Source organism: Coregonus clupeaformis, chromosome 9, assembly GCF_020615455.1.
Source record: "Coregonus clupeaformis isolate EN_2021a chromosome 9, ASM2061545v1, whole genome shotgun sequence".
NCBI lineage: Eukaryota > Metazoa > Chordata > Actinopteri > Salmoniformes > Salmonidae > Coregonus > Coregonus clupeaformis.
In genome coordinates, this window is record NC_059200.1 from 28,876,533 (window position 1) to 28,898,862 (window position 22,330).

The 22,330-nt window shown below is 46.3% G+C and overlaps 1 protein-coding gene across 1 annotated transcript; it reads left to right on the top strand.

The window, feature by feature from the left end:
- The first annotated feature begins 8,934 nt into the window (after positions 1–8,934).
- Positions 8,935–22,122, top strand: LOC121574382 (prolactin-releasing peptide receptor-like). Its single transcript, XM_045222719.1, has 3 exons — positions 8,935–9,045; positions 19,987–20,420; positions 20,614–22,122. Exons 2-3 carry the CDS (start codon positions 20,050–20,052, stop codon positions 21,248–21,250), a joined length of 1,008 nt encoding a protein of 335 aa, XP_045078654.1. The 5' UTR covers positions 8,935–9,045; positions 19,987–20,049; the 3' UTR covers positions 21,251–22,122.
- The last annotated feature ends 208 nt before the right edge of the window (positions 22,123–22,330 follow it).

Below are 22,330 nucleotides of genomic sequence, written 5' to 3' on the forward strand. Positions count from 1 at the left end.
ACACTATATATACAAAAGTATGTGGACACTCCTTCAAATTAGTGGATTTGGCTATATCACCACACCCAGGTGTATAAAATCGAGCACACAGCCATGCAATCTCCATAGACAAACATTGGCGGTAGAATGGCATTACTGAAAATCTCAGTGACTTTCAACATGGCACCGTCATAGGATGCCACCTTTCCAACAAGTCAGTTCGTCAAATTTCTGCCCTGGTAGAGCTGCCCTGGTCAGCTGTAAGTGCTGTTATTGTGAAGTGGAAACGTCTAGGAGCAACAACGGCTCAGCCACGAAGTGGTAGGCCACACAAGCTCACAGAATGGGACCGCTGAGTGCTAAAGCGTGTAGCGCTTTAAAATCGTCTGTCCTCGGTTGCAACACTCACTACCGAGTTCCAAACTGCCTCTGGAAGCAACGTCAGCACAATAACTGTTCGTCGGGAGCTTCATGAAATGTGTTTCCCTGGCCAAACAGCCGCACACAAGCCTAAGATTACCATGCCCAATGCCAAGCGTCGGCTGGAGTGGTGTAAAGCTCGCCGCCATTGGACTCTGGAGCAGTGGAAATGCGTTCTCTGGAGTGATGAATCACGCTTTACTATCTGGCAGTCTGACGGATGACTCTGGGTTTGGCTGGATTCCAGGAGAACGCTACCTGCATAGTGCCAACTGTACAGTTTGGTGGTGGAGGAATAATGGTCTGGGGCTGTTTTTTATGGTTCGGGCTAGGCCCCTTAGTTCCAGTGAAGGGAAATCTTTAACGCTACAGCATACAATGACATGCTAGACGATTCTGTACTTCAAACTTTGTGGCAACAGTTTGGGGGAAGGCCCTTTCCTGTTTCAGCATGACAATGCCCTCATGCACAAAGCGAGGTCCATGCAGAAATGGTTTGTCAAGATCGGTGTGGAAGAACTTAACTGGCCTGCACAGAGCCCTGACCTCAACCCCATCGAACACCTTCGGGATGAATTGGAACCTAATCGTCCAACATCAGTGCCCGACCTCACTAATGCTCTTGGGGCTGAATGGAAGCAAGTCCCTGCAGCAATGTTCCAACATAAAATGGAAAGCCTTCCCAGAACAGTGGAGGCTGTTATAGCAGCAAAAGGGGACCAACTCCATATTAATGCCCATGAATTTGGAATGTGATGTTCAACGAGCAGGTGTCCACATACTTCTGGTCATGTAGTGTATATTGGTGCTGAGGGGTAATGCCATGCATAAAGCAGTATGCAGCATTTGCCTATTGTAACTGTCAGCCTGACTCTAGGGTGGGAGGAAGGAGTAGAGGTGTGGGGAAACGGGGGCAAGTCGAAAATGCCTCTCTCTCAATCCATAAACACTGGAGCTTTGATCTGGTCACACAGACAGCTAAATGAACAGGCACACTTGAAATCCATCCTGGGGCAATGACAATGTAAAAATAGAGCATACATCTCAAAGAACAAGGAGATGCCAGCTGGAAATGTAATTAGGCCTACCTCTCACACAACACAACATGTGGCAGCTCAACAGTACAGATCCATTAGTTACAAGTGAGCCCTCTCTTTTTGCGTGATTCAATTATCAATCTACCTTGTTATATAACATGAAAACCGATGCAGAGAGTATGTTCTTCTAATGGACATGGGCAGAGATGCTTCGGGTGATAAGTTGATTGTTGAAGTAATGAATGCATTTACAAATTGAGGCCCTGGTTACAGGGGGTGGATAGCATTCATCACAATGATCAGGCTGCTCTTGTTTTCCCATTCACTGGTTCATGGTTCAGTGAGGACCCACCACCAGTTTTCTCCGAACAGAACAATTTGAACACCTTTCTTTTACAGAGCTATGCACACAGTATTATTGGAAACCTTTAAAATTGTGTATGTTTGTGAGCTGGGTTGCTTTGTTGATGTGACCCAAAATCCACTGAATCTTTTTTTTTTTTTTTTATCACTGATGGTTCTCAGAATATCGACTTTCTCTGAATACACCATGGCTAACAGGTGTTCTACACATTGCTAAATGTCAAATACACAGAAAGAAAATATAATTATTTTAGTCCTATTCTACTTCCTCAGGCTCCTGTCAACTGCACCTGCTACGGTTAGTAAAAGCTTTGCTTTCAGCTCGTCATTATTTGACTCTTCCTTACTGATGCATCCACTGGTAATACTGGGAAAGGGTTATTATTACACCATAGAAATTATTACACGCCGCCAATGAGTAGGCTAGCATTTCCCATATGGTTTGAAGATAACGTGGGTATTGATGGACAGAGTTGGCTGTGAGAAAACCATTAGCACCTCACTTAGGTTAGCCACGGCTCAATAATACCTTCAAGGTAGAGAGATTAATGTGATCAATTGATTCAAAGGAGATGGCCTCCTGTGGAGTTTTCCCTTGCAACCAGAAATGACCTGTTTATGGCTTGGTAACAATAGTTAAGCAGCACCAAATAGGTACCCATGGAAACATGAAACGTGTTCAAGAGAAATGGAAACGGCATTACCTATACTGTTCATACTGACCGGATTCTTCATTGTCCGTTTCAGGTGCCAACCTCATGCTTTCAGGTGAGACACATGAAGCTCAGACTATTTTAGTAAATATCTTCTTGAAGTGGCTGTGGATTAATATTTTCATTAAATGCTGGAAACTACATTGGAATCAACCCAAGATGATGAACCCTAAAGATGGGACAAAGTGCATGACAAGGTGGCCCAGAGGAAGCCAAGTGTTCTCAACTTCTACATTGCCCCATTCTACCAAGAGCTCACTGAGTTTGAATGAAGAAGACCTCTAGTGAGGGTGACGAGCTAACAAATCGGAATAGAGGAGGATTGTTACAGCGCCCCATGAGGAACCCAATCCCAATTTTAACTTCCTCTCTCTCTTTGTCTCTCTCTGCCCTACACCCAACACACACAGGCATACAATATTGATTTAGATTTAAGTCCCCTGTAGCTCAGTTGGTAGAGCATGGCGCTTGCAACGCCAGGTTTGTGGGTTCGTTTCCCACGGGGGGCCAGTATGAAAATGTATGCACTCACTAACTGTAAGTCGCTCTGGATAAGAGCGTCTGTTAAATGACTAAAATACAAAGGTATCAATAAGGTCAAACCTGCCTAACCAAGCAAAGGAAACAGGAAGTGTTTGCTTGTTCTGTTCCATTCTCCTCTGCTGGTGTTTATGAAAGAGGTATTAATGCTCAACCTGCTCTTCAGACATGGTGTTGGTTGGAGAGGTCTGAAAAGACACAGATACAGTTGAAGTCAGAAGTTTACATACACCTTAGCCAAATACATTTAAACTCAGTTTTTTCAAAATTTTTGACATTTAATCCTAGTAAAAATTCCCTGTCTTAGGTCAGTTAGGATCACCACTTTATTTTAAGAATGTGAAATGTCAGAATAATAGTAGAGAGAATGATTTATTTCAGCTTTTATTTCTTTAATCACATTCCCAGTGGGTCAGAATTTTACATACACTCAATTAGTATTTGGTAGCATTGCCTTTAAATTGTTTAACGTCAAACGTTTCGGGTAGCCTCCCACAAGCTTCCCACAATAAGTTGGGTGAATTTTGGCCCATTCCTCCTGACAGAGCTGGTGTAACTGAGTCAGGTTTGTAGGCCTCCTTGCTCGCACACGCTTTTTCAGTTCTGCCAACACATTTTCTATAGGATTGAGGTCAGGGCTTTGTGATGGCCACTCCAATACCTTGACTTTGTTGTCCTTAAGCCATTTTGCCACAACTTTGGAAGTATGCTTGGGGTCATTGTCCATTTGGAAGACCCATTTGCGACCAAGCTTTAACTTCCTGACTGATGTCTTGAGATGTTGCTTCAATATATCCACATAATTTTCCTTCCTCATGATGCCATCTATTTTGTGAAGTGCACCAGTCCCTCCTGCAGCAAAGCACCCCCACAGCATGACGCTGCCACCCCCGTGCTTCACGGTTGGGATGGTGTTCTTCGGCTTGCAAGCACCCCCTTTTTCCTCCAAACATAACGATGGTCATTATGGCCAAACAGTTCTATTTTTGTTTCATCAGACCAGAGGAAATTTCTCCAAAAATTACGATCTTTGTCCACATGTGCAGTTGCAAACCGTAGTCATTTCTGGTTGCAAGGGAAAACTCCACAGGAGGCCATCTCCTTTGAATCAATTGATCACATTAATCTCTCTACCTTGAAGGTATTATTGAGCCGTGGCTAACCTAAGTGAGGTGCTAATGGTTTTCTCACAGCCAACTCTGTCCATCAATACCCACGTTTTATGGCGGTTTTGGAGCAGTGGCTTCTTCCTTGCTGAGCGGCCTTTCAGGTTTGTCGATATAGGACTCGTTATACTGTGGATATAGATACTTTTGTACCTGTTTCTTCCAGCATCTTCACAAGGTCCTTTGCTGTTGTTCTGGGATTGATTTGCACTTTTCACACCAAGTATGTTAATCTCTAGGAGACAGAATGCGTCTCCTTCCTGAGCGGTATGACGGCTGCGTGGTCCCATGGTGTTTATACTTGCATACTATTGTTTGTACAGATGAACGTGGTACCTTCAGGCGTTTGGAAATTGCTCCCAAGGATGAACCAGACTTGTGGAGGTCTACAATATTTTTTCTGAGGTCTTGGCTAATTTATTTTGATTTTCCCATGATGTCAAGCAAAGAGGCACTGAGTTTGAAGGTAGGCCTTGAAATACATCCACAGGTACACCTCCAATTGACTCAAATGATGTCAATTAGCCTATCAGAAGCTTCTAAAGCCATGACATAATTTTCTGGAATTTTCCAAGCTGTTTAAAGGCACAGTCAACTTTGTATGAGTTTTAATGACTCCAACCTAACTGTATGTAAACTTTCGACTTCAACTGTAACTAGACAACTCCTCTCCAGCCAAAGTGCACTGTAACAGCCTGGCCTTCTATCTTTGGTCGTCCATATTTAATCCGCCAAAACATCCCAGTGCATCTGTCCAGGCAATTTTTCTTCATTTCATAGACCAGCAGAGCAGACCAGGGTAGACTTAAACAGGTGTGCTTGTTTTCACAGGGTAAATGGGAGTCCTGGCCTGAAAAAAGTTCAACCTCTATCTTGTGGTAAAGTCTTATCAATCTATCTAGATTATATTGTACTTAATGGAAAACATGGGAAGGATGTTCCCAAAAATGCATGAATATGCAAGTGCAGTATGTTGCCTTGGAAGCTCTATTAGCCCTAAACCTCATCCCATCTCTAGAGTGACAATAGGTGAGCCAGTATTGGCTTTCCATGGAACAGTACTTCTATCTCAGCATATCTACAGATTATCCCTTGTCCCTGTTTTTGTTTGCTTGGAAATGTTGATACTGGAGACTGTTATCGGAAGAAACTGTGTAACCTAGCATTTATAGTGGCTAAGAAATGCATTGCCATTAATTGGAAGGTTGGTTGTCCTCCCACAATGGATGGAAGAAATGTCAAGTTATGTATCAATAGATTTGATTTATTACAAGATTAAGGGTATACTGTGCAACTGTGCAACTTTCATAAGGTCTGGATGCCTTATATGGAATACAGTACGACAAAAGGAGTCTGTATTGAAAACCTGCCCACGTTAGGGGAGATACCTATTTAGGCAATCCCTAGCTGCTGGGCTGCTCAGTCCTGGCCCTGGGGGTCTGCCGTCCTGTGTGTTGTCACTCTGGTCTTGGCCTAACACACCTGAAACCAATAATGAATGTTTCACTAAGATCCTAAAGCTGAGTGGGGTGTGTTGGGTTGGGGCGCTGCAGGGCCGTAGACCCCTAGGGACAGGACGGGGTGACTAGCTCTATTGTGTGCAGATAAAAAGCTCTACAGTACTATTAGGCCTATGATATGAATTATATGGAGGGTGTACTGTTTCTGTGTTAATGTGTAGGTGTATGTGTGTTTTTATAAAACGTTTATTTTCCAAACCTTTCCTTGGGACATAAAAAAAGATGGGAATGAAGTTTTGTTGGGGAGAGAGTTGAGTTATTGACTAGACTGGTGGGGGATGGGCATGCAGGTGGCTCGGGCTGGCTGGGCGGTTTGGCTGAAATTTGATATAGAGGATTGTCTTATAAAGACAATCAAAAGTATTTGTACTTTATTTGTAAGAGTTGTTCATTTGTTAGGCTATTGGTTAAAGGTGCAACACAATATTGATTATTGAAATATCATTGATCTAGTTCAGTCTTATCAATCACTTAAACATATTTAATAACGATCCCCCCCCCCCACACACACACACACACTTCTAAAACCAAAGTTTCGCCCCTGGAAATTACCTTTAGATTTCTATCGAGGAATCTGTAACACTTCAGCTTTACAGATTGAATAGAGCCCTTACTGATGAGGCACATTGTGTGTGTGCCTATATTCAAATGTGTCCCTTTCACCTGAGCATTGCAGCAAAAGCTTGGATTTGCCAGGAGCATTCTCCAACCAACTGAAGAATTTGGTCAACAACTACATCACTGTGCACACTGAGGACTCACACAGGAGGATCATGTGATGTCTGTAAGTAATGGACTTGAACAGATAAATCTTGACCAATCAATTGGTTTCGTCAGAACACATCCTGCAGGGTCTGTAACCAAGTTCATTACCAGGATGACCTTTTTTTTCTGGCTGACATTCATCAATTAATTTAAAGATGGGATTAATTTTGTGAGAGCTTTGTAATGAGTTTCCCGATTTTAACATCAGTCTGCAACTGAGGTGTTATGCCGCGTTCAAGTGCTAGTCGGAATTAAGAAACTGAAATGTACAACTTTCTAACTGGTTATAGTTATTAATGTGCCACGTTCAACCAGTTAGCAAGTCGAACATTTCTGAGTTCCGACTAGCACGTGAGCGTGGCATTACAGCAATATCCAATGCATCATCATATCACGCCTACATACAGTACCAGTCAAAAGTTTGGACACAGCTGCTCATTCCAGGGTTTTTCTTTATTTTTACTATTTTCTACATTGTAGAATGATAGTGAAGACATCAAAACTATGAAATAACACATATGGAATATGTAGTAACCAAAAGTGTTAAACAAATCAAAATGTATTTTATATTTGAGATTCTTCAAAGTAGCCACCCTTTGCCTTGATGACAGCTTTGCACACTCTTGGCATTCTCTCAACCGGCTTCATGAGGTAGTCACCTGGAATGCATTTCAATTAACAGGTGTGCCTTGTTTAAAGCTAATTTGTGGAATTTCTTTCCTTCTTAACGCGTTTGAGCCAATCAGTTGTGTTGTGACAAGGTAGGGGGTGGTATACAGAAGATAGCCCTATTTGGTAAAAGTCCAAGTCCATACTATGGCAAGAACAGCTCAAATAAGCAAAGAGAAATGACAGTCCATCATTACTTTAAGACACAGAACATTTCAAGAACTTTGAAGGTTTCTTGAAGTGCAGTCGTAAAAACCATATAGCGTTATTATGAAATTGGCTCTCATGAGGACTGCCACAGGAAAGGAAGACCCAGAGTTACCTCTGCTGCAGAAGATAAGTTCATTAGAGTTAACTGCACCTCAGATTGCAGCCCATATACATGCTTCACAGAGTTCAAGTAACAGACACATCTCAACATCAACTGTTCAGAGGAGACTGTGTGAATCAGGCCTTCATGGTCGAATTGCTGCAAAGAAACCACTACTAAAGGACACCAATAAGAATAACAGACTTGCTTGGGCCAAGAAACACAAGCAATGGACATTAGACCGGTGGAAATCTGTCCTTTGGTCTGATGAATCGCCATATCTTTGTGAGACGCAGAGTAGGTGAACGGATGATCTCCACATGTGTGGTTCCCACCATGAAGCATGGAGGAGGAGGGGTGATGGTGTGGGGGTGCTTTGCTGGTGACACTGTCAGTGATTTATTTAGAATTCAAGGCAAACTTAACCAGCATGGCTACCACAGCATTCTGCAGTGATACGCCATTCCTTCTGGTTTGCGCTTAGTGGGACTATCATTTGTTTTTCAACAGGACAATGACCCAAAACACACCTTCATGCTGTGTAAGGACTATTTGACCAAGAAGGAGAGTGATGGAGTGCTGCATCAGATGACCTGGCCTCCACAATCCCCTGACCTCAACCCAATTGAGATGGTTTGGGATGAGTCAGACCGCAGAGTGAAGGAAAAGCAGTCAACAAGTGCTCAGCATATGTGGGAACTCCTTCAAGACTGTTGGAAAAGCATTCCTCATGAAGCTGGTTGAGAGAATGCCAAGAGTGTGCAAAGCTGTCATCAAGGCAAAGGGTGGCTACATTGAAAAATATATATATTTTGATTTGTTTAACACTTTTTTTGTTACTACATGATTCCATATGTGTTATTTCATAGTTTTGATGTCTTCACTATTATTCTACAATGTAGAACAGAGTAAAAAATAAAGTAGGTGTGTCCAAACTTTTGACCGGTACTGTAGGCCAAGACAAAATATAATCAAGTGCACGGTGCAGTGGACGGTGCTGAAATGGGGTTTACGTTGGTATTTTACCCAAAACTATCTAACAACAATCTGAATGGTTCCGTAGAAATGTTCGCTCAAAGGCATGATTACAATGAGCATCTTGAATATTTTTATTGTATTGCCGACGGCTCTGGCCTGGCTTATTTGGATAGAAATTGCCGTCGAAGAAAGTTGTGCAGAAGATTTCAAGAAACTGATATTCGTATTCTATAGCCTATGGGCAGCCAATTACAGGTAGGCCAACTAAAACTATAATCAAATGTATAATCAAGTCTGACATTGGAGTAAATACAATCTCCACCACTAACTGGAAGATTGACCGCCCCTCTCTCTCTCTCTCTCACTCTCTCTCTCGCTCTCTCCGGCTCCATATCAGCAGCAGTATACTCACCACTTTTCAGGATATGAGTGTGTCGAGAGCGCACTTGACGAACGTTCTCAGTCTTTCAAATAGTTCACTTCACCTTTTGCTCACTGCACTTGAGGTACCACGCCTTTGATCAAAGATATTTGTTTCCTTAATTTTTGAAGAATTACAGCTTTCGTTTTTACTTCATTAGCAAGGTAAGAGTTTTAGGTTGAGTTCAATTATTATTTACTATTATTAATTATTATTCTTATCTTTACTATAATAAGGGTTTGATCAAATGTTTTTCCCCAATCATTTGTTGTTGATATTAATCAGAATATTAGGCTACTGTTGTTGTGGTTATTATTAGTAGGCTACTTTACAGCTGTATAGTAAGTTGTTGTAGTAGTAATAGGAGTATAACAATAGTACAACTACTATTTGTTTGACACGTTTATTGGAACAATATCCCACATTGAATGAATTTCTAAAGCTTTATTTCCTTCATCCTACAGTTGTCCATTTAGCAAATGTGAAAAAAATATCACTGGAGACAATCATTCTGAATTTAATTAAAATGACTAGCAGGCAAGGAGATAATAAACTACAATAGTTCTCATTAAACCATACTTTATTTGAACATTGTAATAAAGTTATTGGGTACAGATCTATTGAATGCAGATTTTTAAATAGTTGCACATTATTGAGTTGCAGCCAGGTAGCAACTTGATTTATTTTCAAAAATAGTATGCGTACATACCCCATTGCAGATTTGTGCTGAAGATATCTGTATCGTCAGCACAAAGAGTCATATTCATCTTCATCCAACTCTAGTTGTCTGTAATGCTTGGACAGTGGGTGTAATGCTTTTATGAATGACTGTCTACATTGTCTACTTCTCCAATCACTGATCTATCCAGTCAGCTACAATTCTTTACCATAAACTAGTTTATATTGAGTGTGACTGACTCTGCATATCCAAGCTACTTAATGACATGTGGAGACTTACATCATATCATATTAAACATATCTATTAATCATTTTACAACACTCATTATTTTATTTTATTAACCAGAGGTACTTGTATATCAAATTGATGATCATGCAGGCATGTCAGCAATCTGAACTATCACCAATTCCATTATAGCTCAAAAGCACTAAATTAATAAGGCTTACATGTGGTGGGTAGCTTGCATGGGATGGGATGGTTCAGATATTAATTGGATCCACTGCTCTATGTATATTTGATGTCTTAAAACCCTGGCCATGTCAAGCTGGGGGAAGGGATTACAGTTGTTTGAGTGGCCAGGCATGCATTTATACAGGGCCAGCCCTGGGCATAATCGACATGTGGACCCAAAAAATATAATAAATAAATCAAGGAAATCAGTCGGGGTCTCAACTTACTGTTAGAATAGTATAATACACAAGGTGTGGTTGTGAATCAGCAGTTTTCCTCTTTTGTAAGTCACTGACAGTCACTCAATTAGCCCATGTCAGCTAAAAAAATTTAGATTAGTAATTTAGTCTAGCCAGCTATCTAAACTGGCCGAAATTACTGACCGGGCATGAAGGGCACGTGCCCAGGGGCCCTGACTTCTAGGGGGGCCCCATTGATTGTGTTAGTCACTCTTACTCAGATATCATATTAACATGGCATATGTGTAGAATTTCAGGACATTTGCTGTAAAACTGCATTTTCGGCAAAATGAGTAGAATTCCATGAAATGTGTAATAAAATTGCTAAATGTTATCTATGCCCCATGGCAAAATGTGTAGAATTGCAGGAAATTCACTTTAAAACAAATGTATACTAATAATACTTTTCTCTATGCCGTCAAGTGGGGGTCTTCTAAAATGTTTTGCCCGCGAGGTGGGGGGGTTAACCAAATCTCTCTTAGGGCCCCCAAAAGGCTAGGGCCGGCCCTGCATTTATACTATCAGTTTTATGGAAAATTCTATACCCCTCCACAAAACGTGTTTCCCTAAAGCTTTTGAAATATGGTACAGCTGGCACGGGAATGGATTCATGATAGTGAATGGTTCGTTTTTTCTCAAGTCATTTAGCAAATTAAAGGAAAATGTATGAAGGGGTTTAGAATATTTTCTCATTAATCACTCCAGAATTACTCTACTTTAATAGGCATACTGTAGCAAGCCTACAGACAAATGTTCTGATTGATTAATGTATATGTCGATATTGATGGATTTATCGGGTGTGTCTGTGTTGTGACTACCCAGGGGTCATCTGAAAACATGGCCTTTGGCCATCACCATGGTCACTGTAATAGTCTGGAGCAAATCACAACCATTAAACCAAAGGTCATACTTGTATCCAATCATGGTTAGTGGTGTGACGATTATGCAATTTATGGTAATGATTAAGTGTGACACAAATGTTGACGGTTCTAATAACAATTGTAATAAAAAAAATAAAAAATAATGTTTTGCTTGTAATGCATCATAATTCATCTTTATAAATTAGCTATGACATACCTAATGTATACAATACAGCTTTGGTGACACACCCAGTCTCGAAAATGAATAGTTTCTCCTCCCAACCATGCCATTCTGCTTGTAAAATGATTACCAACATTACCCACTTCATGTAAAAACTAAAAAATGGTGTCACTAGAACCGATGTGGATGTGGTGGAGGAGTCAGGCGCAGGACACAGAGGTTAAGTCCAACAGACTTTAATAGTCTAATGTTACGAGAAAAACCCCGACCTCAAAATACACCAAGAGGCGAGGGAAAATTACGCACACGCGTAAACACTAAACACAAAACAAACAGGGTGCAAACACGTAGCTCCGACACAGTGGCAGTCATAACAACACACAATCAATCTAGTGCAAAACAAGGAACTTATAAGACACGTAATCAACACACAAATGGACACAGGTGTAACAGGCAGACAAAAGCAATCAAATAACGAAACATAGAGCGGTGGCAGCTAGTACTCCGGGGACAGCGAACGCCGAAGCCTGCCCGAACTAGGAGGAGGAGCAGTCTCGGCCGAAACCGTGACAGTACCCCCCCCTTGACGCGCGGCTCCAGCCGTGCGCCGACCCCGGCCTCGGGGACGGCCAGGAGGACGCGGACCCGGGCGCGTGGGATGCCCACGGTGAAACTCAGTCAGGAGGGATGGATCGAGTATGTCCCTCCTGGGCACCCAGCACCGTTCCTCCGGACCGTACCCCTCCCACTCCACGAGATACTGGAGACCACTCATCCGGCGCCTCGAGTCCAAGATGGTCCGGACCCTGTACGCCGGGACCCCCTCGATGTCCAAAGGGGGCGGAGGGGTCTCTCCTATCTCATCTTCTTGGAGTGGGCCAGCTACCACCGGCCTGAGAAGAGACACATGGAACGAGGGGTTAATATTTTTATACTCTATAGGCAGTTGTAACCTGTAACACACCTCGTTCAATCTTCTCAGGACTTTGAAGGGCCCCACAAACCGCCGACCCAGCTTCCGGCAGGGCAGGCGGAGGGGCAGGTTTCGAGTCGAGAGCCAGACTCGATCTCCCGGTGCGTACACCGGTCCCTCACTGCGGTGGCGATCGGCGCTCGCCTTTTGTTGACGGATGGCACGCTGCAGATGGACATGGGCAGCGTCCCACGTCTCCTCCGAGCACCGAATCCACTCGTCCACCGCAGGGGCCTCGATCTGGACCACTCCTCCGGCCGGTCCCGGCAATAGGACCTCAAAAACCTACCCACATCCTGGTTGACACGTTCCACCTGCCCATTGCTCTCTGGGTGGTACCCCGAGGTAAGGCTTACCGAGACCCCCAACCGTTCCATGAACGCCCCCCAAACTCTGGAGGTGAACTGGGGACCTCGGTCAGACACTATATCCTCGGGGACCCCATAGTGCCGGAACACATGGGTAAATAGGGCCTCAGCGGTTTGTAGGGCAGTAGGGAGACCCGGCATGGGAAGGAGACGACAGGCCTTGGAAAACCGATCCACAACGACCAAAATGGTGGTATTCCCCTGGGAGGGGGGTAGGTCGGTTACGAAATCCACCGATAGGTGGGACCATGGTCGTTGTGGAACGGGCAGGGATGTAGCTTACCCTGGGCAAATGTCTAGGCGCCTTACACTGGGCACACACCGAGCAGGAGGAGACATAAACCCTCACATCCCTAGCTAACGTTGGCCACCAGTATTTCATGCTAAGACAGTGCACAGTCCGGCCAATACCTGGATGTCCAGAGGAGGGTGATGTATGAGCCCAATAAATAAGTCGATCACGAATCTCGAGCGGAACGTACGTCCGCCCCACAGGACACTCGGGGGAGTAGGGTCGGTACGCAGTGCCCGCTCGATTTCCGCATCGACCTCCCATACCACCGGAGCCACCAAACAAGACTCCGGCAATATGGAAGTAGGCTCGTTGGACCTCTCCTCCGTGTCATACCGCCGGGACAGGGCGTCTGCCTTACCATTCTGGGACCCAGGGATGTATGTGATCTTAAAAACAAACCGGGTTAGGAACATGTTCCACCTAGCCTGACGAGGGTTCAATCTCCTAGCTGCCCGGATGTACTCCAGGTTACGGTGATCAGTCAGAATGAGGAAAGGGTGTTGAGCCCCCTCAAGCCAATGCCTCCACACCTTTAGGGCCTGGACTACGGCTAACAGCTCCCTGTCCCCAACATCATAGTTGCGCTCTGCCGAGCTGAGCTTCTTGGAGTAGAACGCACAGGGGCGGAGTTTAGGTGGCGTGCCGGACCGTTGTGACAGAACTGCCCCAATACCGGTCTCGGACGCGTCTACCTCTACTTGGAATGGTAAAGAGGGATCCGGATGTGCCAGCACAGGAGCCGAGGTGAACAGGTTCTTTAGTTTGACAAATGCCCTGTCCGCCTCAGCCGACCACTGCAAACGAACCGGACCCCCCTTTAGCAGGGACGTAATGGGAGCTGCAACCTGTCCAAAACCCCGAATAAACCTCCGGTAGTAATTAGCAAAACCCAAGAACTGCTGCACCTCTTTTACAGTGGTTGGAGTTTGCCAATTACGCACGGCCGATACCGGCCTACCTCTATCTCCACACCAGACGCGGACAACCGATAACCCAAAAAGGAGACGGACTCCTGGAAGAACAGGCATTTCTCTGCCTTGACATACAAGTCATGCTCCAACAGTCTTCTCAACACTCGGCGCACCTGGGCTACATGCTCGGCTCGTGTAGAAGAATACACTAGGATGTCGTCGATGTAAACTACTACACCCTGCCCATGCATGTCCCGGAAAATCTCGTCAACAAAGGATTGGAAGACTGAAGGAGCATTCATTAACCCGTATGGCATGACGAGATACTCGTAATGACCCGAGGTGGTGCTAAATGCTGTTTTCCATTCATCCCCCTCCCTAATGCGCACCAGATTGTACGCGCTCCTGAGATCCAACTTTGTGAAGAACCGCGCTCCGCGTAATGATTCCGTCATCGTCGCAATCAGTGGAAGTGGGTAACTGTATTTAACTGTGATCTGATTGAGACTACGGTAATCAATACACGGGCGCAATCCCCTTGTCCTTCTTCTTCACAAAGAAGAAACTCGAGGAGACCGGGGAAGTGGAGGACCGTATGTATCCCTGTGCCAAGGACTCGGCTATGTAAGTCTCCATAGCCGCTGTTTCCTCTTGAGACAGGGGATACACACGACTCCGTGGAAGAGCCGCTCCTGTCTGGAGATTTATCGCACAGTCCCCTTGTCTATGAGGAGGTAGCCGTGTTGCCCTCGATTTGCTAAACACGAGTGCTAAATCTTCATACTCAGGGGGAATGCGCAGTGCGGGCACTTGGTTCGGACTCTCTACCGAGGTCGCCCCTACGGAAACACCTAGACATCTCCCTACACACTGGGCAGACCACTCCATAAGAGCCCTCTGTTGCCACGCTATGGTAGGATCATGGGTGCTTAACCATGGAAGGCCCAACACCACGGGGTACGCAGGAGAGTCAATCAGATAAAACTGAATGATCTCCTCATGACCCCCCTGCGTCGTCATCGTCAGTGGTGCTGTGACCTCCCTGATCAGGCCCGACCCCAACGGCCGGCTGTCTAATGCGTGGACAGGAAATGGAGCTTCTACTGGCCGAAGGGGAATTCCTAACCTACAACAAAATGCCCGATCAATAAAGTTCCCAGCTGCGCCTGAATCTACTAGCGCCTTATGCTGGGAATGAGGTGCCACCTGTGGAAATCTCACAGGAATACTCATGTGACCAACAGAAAGCTCTGGGTAAGTGGGGCGCCTACTCACCTGGAAATGACTCCCCAGTGCGTGGCCTGTTGTCACCTCTCCCAGGAGACCCTCCCCAGCACCTGGCCGCGGTGTGTCCTCCACGACCACAGGTGGTGCAGGGGATGGCCCCCCTCGGGTTCCCTCTCCTCCTCTCTCTAGCGCCAGCACCCCCGAGCTCCATGGGAATCGGCTCGGAGGTGCTGGAGGGTGGAATGGACGACCCCCACTCGGGACGTCCGCGGGTAGCCAGCAGGGTGTCTAGACGGATGGAAATGTCCACCAACTGGTCGAACGACAGGTTGGTGTCCCTGCAGGCCAGCTCACAACGAACGTCCTCTCGTAGGCTACACCGGTAGTGGTCGATGAGGGCCCTCTCATTCCACCCCGCATCTGCCGCTAGTGTCCGGAACTCCAGTGCGAACTCCTGTGCGCTCCTCTTCCCCTGTCGGAGGTGGAATAGACGCTCTCCCGCCGCTTTCCCCTCAGGTGGATGATCGAAGACAGCCCTGAAGCGGCGGGAGAACTCCGCGTAGGTGATGGTTGCGGCGTCTATTCCCCTCCATTCGGCGTTGGCCCACTCCAACGCCTTGCCGGATAGACAGGAGATGAGGGCGGAGACGCTCTCGTATCCCGAGGGCGCCGGGTGTATGGTGGCAAGGTAAAGTTCCACCTGCAGGAGGAATCCCTGACACCCGGCTGCAGAACCGTCATATGCCCTCGGGAGCGAGAGCCGAATGCCACTGGGTTCCGGTGCTGAGAGAGGAGGACTGGCCGTTGGTGATGGGATGTTGTAAGAGTGCGTGGGCACCTCTCGATTCACCAATCGGCGCAGAGTGTTGGACACCTCGGCCCATGGCGGCCCCGAGTTGCCGGATCATGGTGTCCTGGTAGTTGATCCGGTCTTCCAGGGATTCGGGTGCCGCCGCTGTTCCTGCTGACTCCATGGTGGTGTGTTGTTCTGTCACTAGAACCGATGTGGATGTGGTGGAGGAGTCAGGCGCAGGACACAGAGGTTAAGTCCAACAGACTTTAATAGTCTAATGTTACGAGAAAAACCCCGACCTCAAAATACACCAAGAGGCGAGGGAAAATTACGCACACGCGTAAACACTAAACACAAAACAAACAGGGTGCAAACACGTAGCTCCGACACAGTGGCAGTCATAACAACACACAATCAATCTAGTGCAAAACAAGGAACTTATAAGACACGTAATCAACACACAAATGGACACAGGTGTAACAGGCAGACAAAAGCAATCAAATAACGAAACATAGAGCGGTGGCAGCTAGTACTCCGGGGACGGCGAACGCCGAAGCCTGCCCGAACTAGGAGGAGGAGCAGTCTCGGCCGAAACCGTGACAAATGGTATTGAATAAACTATATCTACTTAAAAATAAAGTCTAATCGCCCCCTAAAATACATTTATTAAGACTATTATGACAGGTATTTTTTCCAGTTCACGTTTTTTTCCCATAATTGCTAGCTTTAATCATGGTGATACTTTCTTTTAAGGTGGTCTGTCAGGCATCTTTGAGGCATTCATCAAGCTTGTTGTCATGCCTGGGACTTTATTTTGTAATATAATCTCCTTTGTAAGGATGTCAACAAGTGACTGCCCTTCCTTTACCAGTACCTTCAGTACTGAATAACCATGTGTTATTTCAGTAAATGTGTCACGATCGTTGACTGATGAAGAGACGGACCAAGGCGCAGCGTGATAAGCGTACATTCTTTATTTAGTACACACACGAACCAAAACAACAAACGAAACGATACGTGAAGTCCTAGGTTATACACAAAACCTTACGGAACAAGATCCCACAACCTAACATGCCACAAGGCTGCCTAAGTATGGTGCCCAATCAGAGACAACGAGCTACAGCTGTCTCTGATTGGGAACCACCCTGGCCAACATAGAAACTAAACGATCTAGAACCAAAAACAAAGAAAACTAAACATAGAAAATCCACACCCTGGCTCAACATTTAAGAGTCCCCAGAGCCAGGGCGTGACAGTACCCCCCCCCCGGTGGAGCGGATTGCTCTGGCTCCGGAGTGGAGCAGCTGACCGGTGCCGGACCAGGCACCAGTGGAACAGGCACGGGCCGTGCCGGACTGACGACGCACACCACTGGCTTGGTGCGGGGAGCAGGAACGGGCCGGACCGGGCTGACGACGCGCACCACTGACTTGGTGCGGGGAGCAGGAACGGGCCGGACCGGGCTGACGACGCGCACCACTGGCTTGGTGCGGGGAGCAGGGACGGGCCGGACCGGGCTGACGACGCGCACCACTGGCTTGGTGCGGGGAGCAGGAACGGGCCGGACCGGGCTGACGACGCGCACCACTGGCTTGGTGCGGGGAGCAGGAACAGGCCGGACCGGGCTGGCGACACGCACCACTGGCTTGGTGCGGGGAGCAGGAACAGGCCGGACCGGGCTGGCGACGCGCACCACTGGCTTGGTGCGGGGAGCAGGAACAGGCCGGACCGGGCTGGCGACGCGCACCACTGGCTTGGTGCGGGGAGCAGGAACAGGCCGGACCGGGCTGGCGACGCGCACCACTGGCTTGGTGCGAGGGACAGGAACAGGCCGGACCGGGCTGGCGACGCGCACCACAGGCTTGGTGCGAGGGACAGGAACAGGCCGGACCGGGCTGGCGACGCGCACCACAGGCTTGGTGCGGGGAGCAGGAACAGGCCGGACTTAAAGATTGCTGTACACCAGCGGAACCCATCCAACTTGAAGGAGCTGGAGCAGTTTTGCCTTGAAGAATGGGCAAAAATCCCAGTGGCTAGATATGCCAAGCTTATGGAGACATACCCCAAGAGACTTGCAGCTGTAATTGCTGCAAGAGGTGGCTCTACAAAGTAATGACTTTGGGGTGGGTGGGTGAACAGTTATGCACGCTAAAGTTGTTTCACAATAAAAAATATATTGCATCTTCAAAGTGGTAGGCATGTTGTGTAAATCAAATGATACAACCCCCCCAAAAAATCAATTTTAATTCCAGGTTGTAAGGCAACAAAATAGGAAAAATGCCAAGGGGGGTGAATACTTTCTCAAGCCACTGTATGCGAAGGAGATGTGTCACGCTGCATGAGGAAAATGGTGGTCACACCAGATACTGACTGGTTTTCTGATCCACGCCCCTACCATTTTTTAAAGGTATCTGTGACCAACAGATGCATATCTGTATTCCCAGTCATGTGATATCCGTAGATTATGGCCTAATGAATTTATGTCAATTGACTGATTTCCTTATATGAACTGTAGCTCAGTAAAATCTTTGAAATTGTTGCATGTATTCTATTCTGCATGAAAACGAATAATGCATGCAGCATGATGGACTTTATTTAAATAATTATGGGACTTCTGAAGTGTGTGAATACATATGAACGGATCACTTTTCCGTTATTTATTTGTTCGAATTTTTTGAAACAAGTAATTTTTTTCATTCCACTTCACTAATTTGGACTATTTTGTGTATGTCCATTACATGAAATCCAAATAAAAATCCATTTAAATTACAGGTTGTAATGCAACAAAATAGAAAAAACTATTTTACTACTTTTGACACACCCAGCCCAATGACCATTTCACTGTAGATGGGGGTAGAAGGATTACTTTATCCTATCCCAGGTATTCCTTAAAGAGGTGGGGTTTCAAATGTCTCCGGAAGGTGGTGAGTGACTCCGCTGTCCTGGCGTCGTGAGGGAGCTTGTTCCACCATTGGGGTGCCAGAGCAGCGAACAGTTTTGACTGGGCTGAGCGGGAACTATGCTTCCGCAGAGGAAGGGGAGCCAGCAGGCCAGAGGTGGATTTGTGCTCAGGCTAGAATGATAGGCGGCCGGTGTGTGGGAGTGAAAATATCTATAAAGTACTCTCACTCAAAACCATGAAAAGCAATAACCCAAGGAGTCCGAGACGCAAAAATAATATAATGAATTTAATGCATGCTTGAAAGAATACAAAAAGTGAAAGTACAAGGTGCTATATAAAAATACATTCAAAAAGCAACGGAGCATATGTTTCGGCCTTATGCCTTCATCAGTGCTGTACAAACAAATTAAGAAGACAAGTACTTAAAACACCTGCTGTGCGCAACAGGCGCAAGCAGATAGTTAATTAGAGACTGGCGAATGGGGAGTCAAACCATATTAACAAGGAATATATAGAAGAGTATAAAAGATGGACAATTCAAATGTCACATATAATTGGAAAGAGACAACAGTCTGGGCTACATAGCAATATCAGAAGCAATAGATATGAAATACTCAAGTGGGTGGGATGGGGGACTGCTGTTGCGTGTAGAAAACACTACTGGAAACATACAAGGTCCAATTCCTCATTAAGCCCTTGGGGGTGTAGAGTTTTTAAGTAGACACTCATCCGTATTGCGGCATCTGCGGCTTGAGAAAACACGGTCAATGGCAGCGAACTTAAGATCAGTCACAGCATGATTAGCCTCATGAAAATGTCTGGCCACTGGTGATTTTAGGTCATTTCTTCGGATGACACTGCAATGCTCGTTGATGCGTAACTGTAGTTGTCTGCGCGTAATGTTAGTGTATGGACAAGACAGTAGATGCCCTACATTGTTAGATCGACATGTAATGAATCTATTAATGGTGTATTCTTTATTTGTGACGAAAGATCTGAAGGTGTGGCACTTTTTAAAACCTGTACAGGCAGCACAATCTTTTATTTCAGCTCATGAAACATGGAACCAACACTTTACATGTTGTGTATATACTTTTGTTCAGTGTACAATAATTTAGGATCTACATCATTCACTTGTTTGAATGCCATTATTTTACATTTATGAGCATTTTATCCTCATTGTTTGTCACAAAAACTTCCCCAACCCCTGTGCCTTGACTCTTCCAGGGTAAGCTGCTAAGTGGCTGGTACCCAGGGCTCCCTACTGCTGTGTAGTTCATCGGTTACAGTATGGACGGCAGTGGCAGTGGCTGGACTGGAGGTCTGCTGCCCTCTGTAGGCGAGGAGGCAACTAAGGAGCACTCAGTCTTTGAGGTGGCTGTCCAGAACGGCTCGGCCAACCACAGCTCCCTGTTTGCAGACGTGGCTCTGCTGCAGAGCTTCAAGCTGCTCATCATCCCATGCTACACCCTGGTGGTGGTGGTGGGTGTGTTGGGGAACTACTTGCTACTCTACGTCATCTGCCGCACCCGCAAGATGCACAATGTCACCAACTTCTTCATCGGGAATCTGGCCTTCTCAGACATGCTGATGTGTGTGACCTGTGTACCATTCACCCTGGCCTATGCCTTTAACCCCCTCACTGCCATCGCTGTCGACAGGTGGGTGGGTCCCTCTGACTTGAGATAACAAAAAGCCCATCGGTTTTGACTGGGTAGTTTCAAATGAACTGAAATACATGAATTGTGGAAGAATATTCTCTAGAATAATGAAATTGTAATTATTGATCTTTATGAAAATGTTTTTCAAAACAAAACATTAATTAATATTACTGTCCCTTTGTGTCCCTGCCAGGTACTATGCCACTGTGCATCCTCTGAAGAAGCGCACCTCGGTGGCCACCTGTTCCTACGTGCTGTCAGGGATCTGGCTGCTGTCCTGTTGTCTGGTGGCTCCAGCTGTGGTCCACACCTACCACGTGGAGTTCAGAGAGGAGGGCCTTACCATCTGTGAGGAGTTCTGGCTGGGTCAGGAGAAGGAGAGGCTGGCCTACGCCTACAGCACCTTGCTGGTTACCTACGTCCTGCCACTCTCTGCTGTCTGCGTCTCCTACCTCTGCATCTCTGTCAAGCTGAGGAACTGCGTGGCACCGGGACATCGGTCCCGAGACCAGGCAGAGGCACAGCGAGCCCGGAAGCGGAAGATCTTCCGTCTGGTGGCGCTGGTGGTGGCGGCCTTCGGGGTGTGCTGGCTGCCCATTCACGTGTTCAATGTACTGCGTGACATCGACATCCGCCTCATCAACAAGCGCCACTTCTTGCTTATCCAACTGCTGTGCCACCTGTGTGCCATGAGCTCGTCCTGCTGTAACCCCTTCCTGTACGCCTGGCTGCACGACCGCTTCCGTGCCGAGCTGAGGAAGATGTTCACCTGCCACCGCCGCATCGGCATCCCTGCCAACCACTGTGCTACGGCCAGCGTGGCCCTGTGACTGTGCAGGGACAAGGAGAGAGAAGAGACAGAAGGTCTCTGATACCTGTGTAAACATGTTGTAGAGCCAATTTTCTGATTATTTGCTGTTAACCTAATGTGGACATGACAATAGTTCATTGTGACTCACAGCTGATTACAGAGATATTAAGTGGTTCCCTAATCATTGTTCAATGAACCAATCAATTGAACATGCATGAGGTGATTGCCTGGAAAGAATGGATGAACTGATTGAATGTCTGATGAATAATATGAAGGTAAAACACAAGAGAGAAAAAAGCGAGAGAAAGAATAAAGAGAGAGGGAAGGAGAGGGAGAAAGAGGAGGGGAGGCGAGGTGACAGGACCACCAAACATATTTTTGTTAGAGGCAATTATGCTCAGCCACAGTCAATGTTTAACACAAGGACACATCACAAGCAGGAGATTCATCTGCAAAAATGAGAGGTTTGGTGGATAATTTCAAGGCATCTAAGCACTGTTCACACAATAGTTGCTTGCTACATATGTGTATCATCCCCCATAACTCCAGATGGACAGCTGTCTACTGAGGTTAGAGGGAAGTATTCACTGAACTGACAATACAATGTCAATGAGCTCACTCTCTGCTCTGCTTCTTCTGCTGTGTTAATAGTGGTACTTGCCTACAGAGCAGCAAGAGCAACTCCCTACCTTCAAGCTATGCTCAAACCCTACACCCCAACCCGAGCACTCCGTTCTGCCACCTCAGGTCTCTTGGTCCTCCCACCCCTACGGGAGGGCAGCTCCCGCTCAGCCCAGTCCAAGCTCTTCTCTGTCCTGGCAACCCAATGGTGGAACTAGCTTCCTCCTGAAGCTAGGACAGCAGAGTCTCTGCCCAGCTTCCGAAAACATCTGAAACCCCACCTCTTCAAAAGAGTATCTTAAATAATCCCACAACAACCACCCTCTCACTCCCTCCTCACCCTGACCCCCCAGCCCCCCCTTAACTAGCTCTGACTTTTCTGATAGCTACTTTGAGGAAAGATTTACTTAATATGACAGTGACATGTGGTTGTCCCACCTAGCTATCTTATCTCTAGATAAGAGCATCTGCTAAATGA

What these genes read in the sequence shown, in the direction of transcription:
- LOC121574382 (XM_045222719.1), top strand. Translation starts at nt 20,050, where the DNA reads ATGGACGGCAGTGGCAGTGGCTGGACTGGAGGTCTGCTGCCCTCTGTA. An exon ending in ACTGCCATCGCTGTCGACAG is followed by an intron (nt 20,421 to 20,613) that starts GTGGGTGGGTCC and finishes TGTCCCTGCCAG; the next exon opens with GTACTATGCCACTGTGCATC.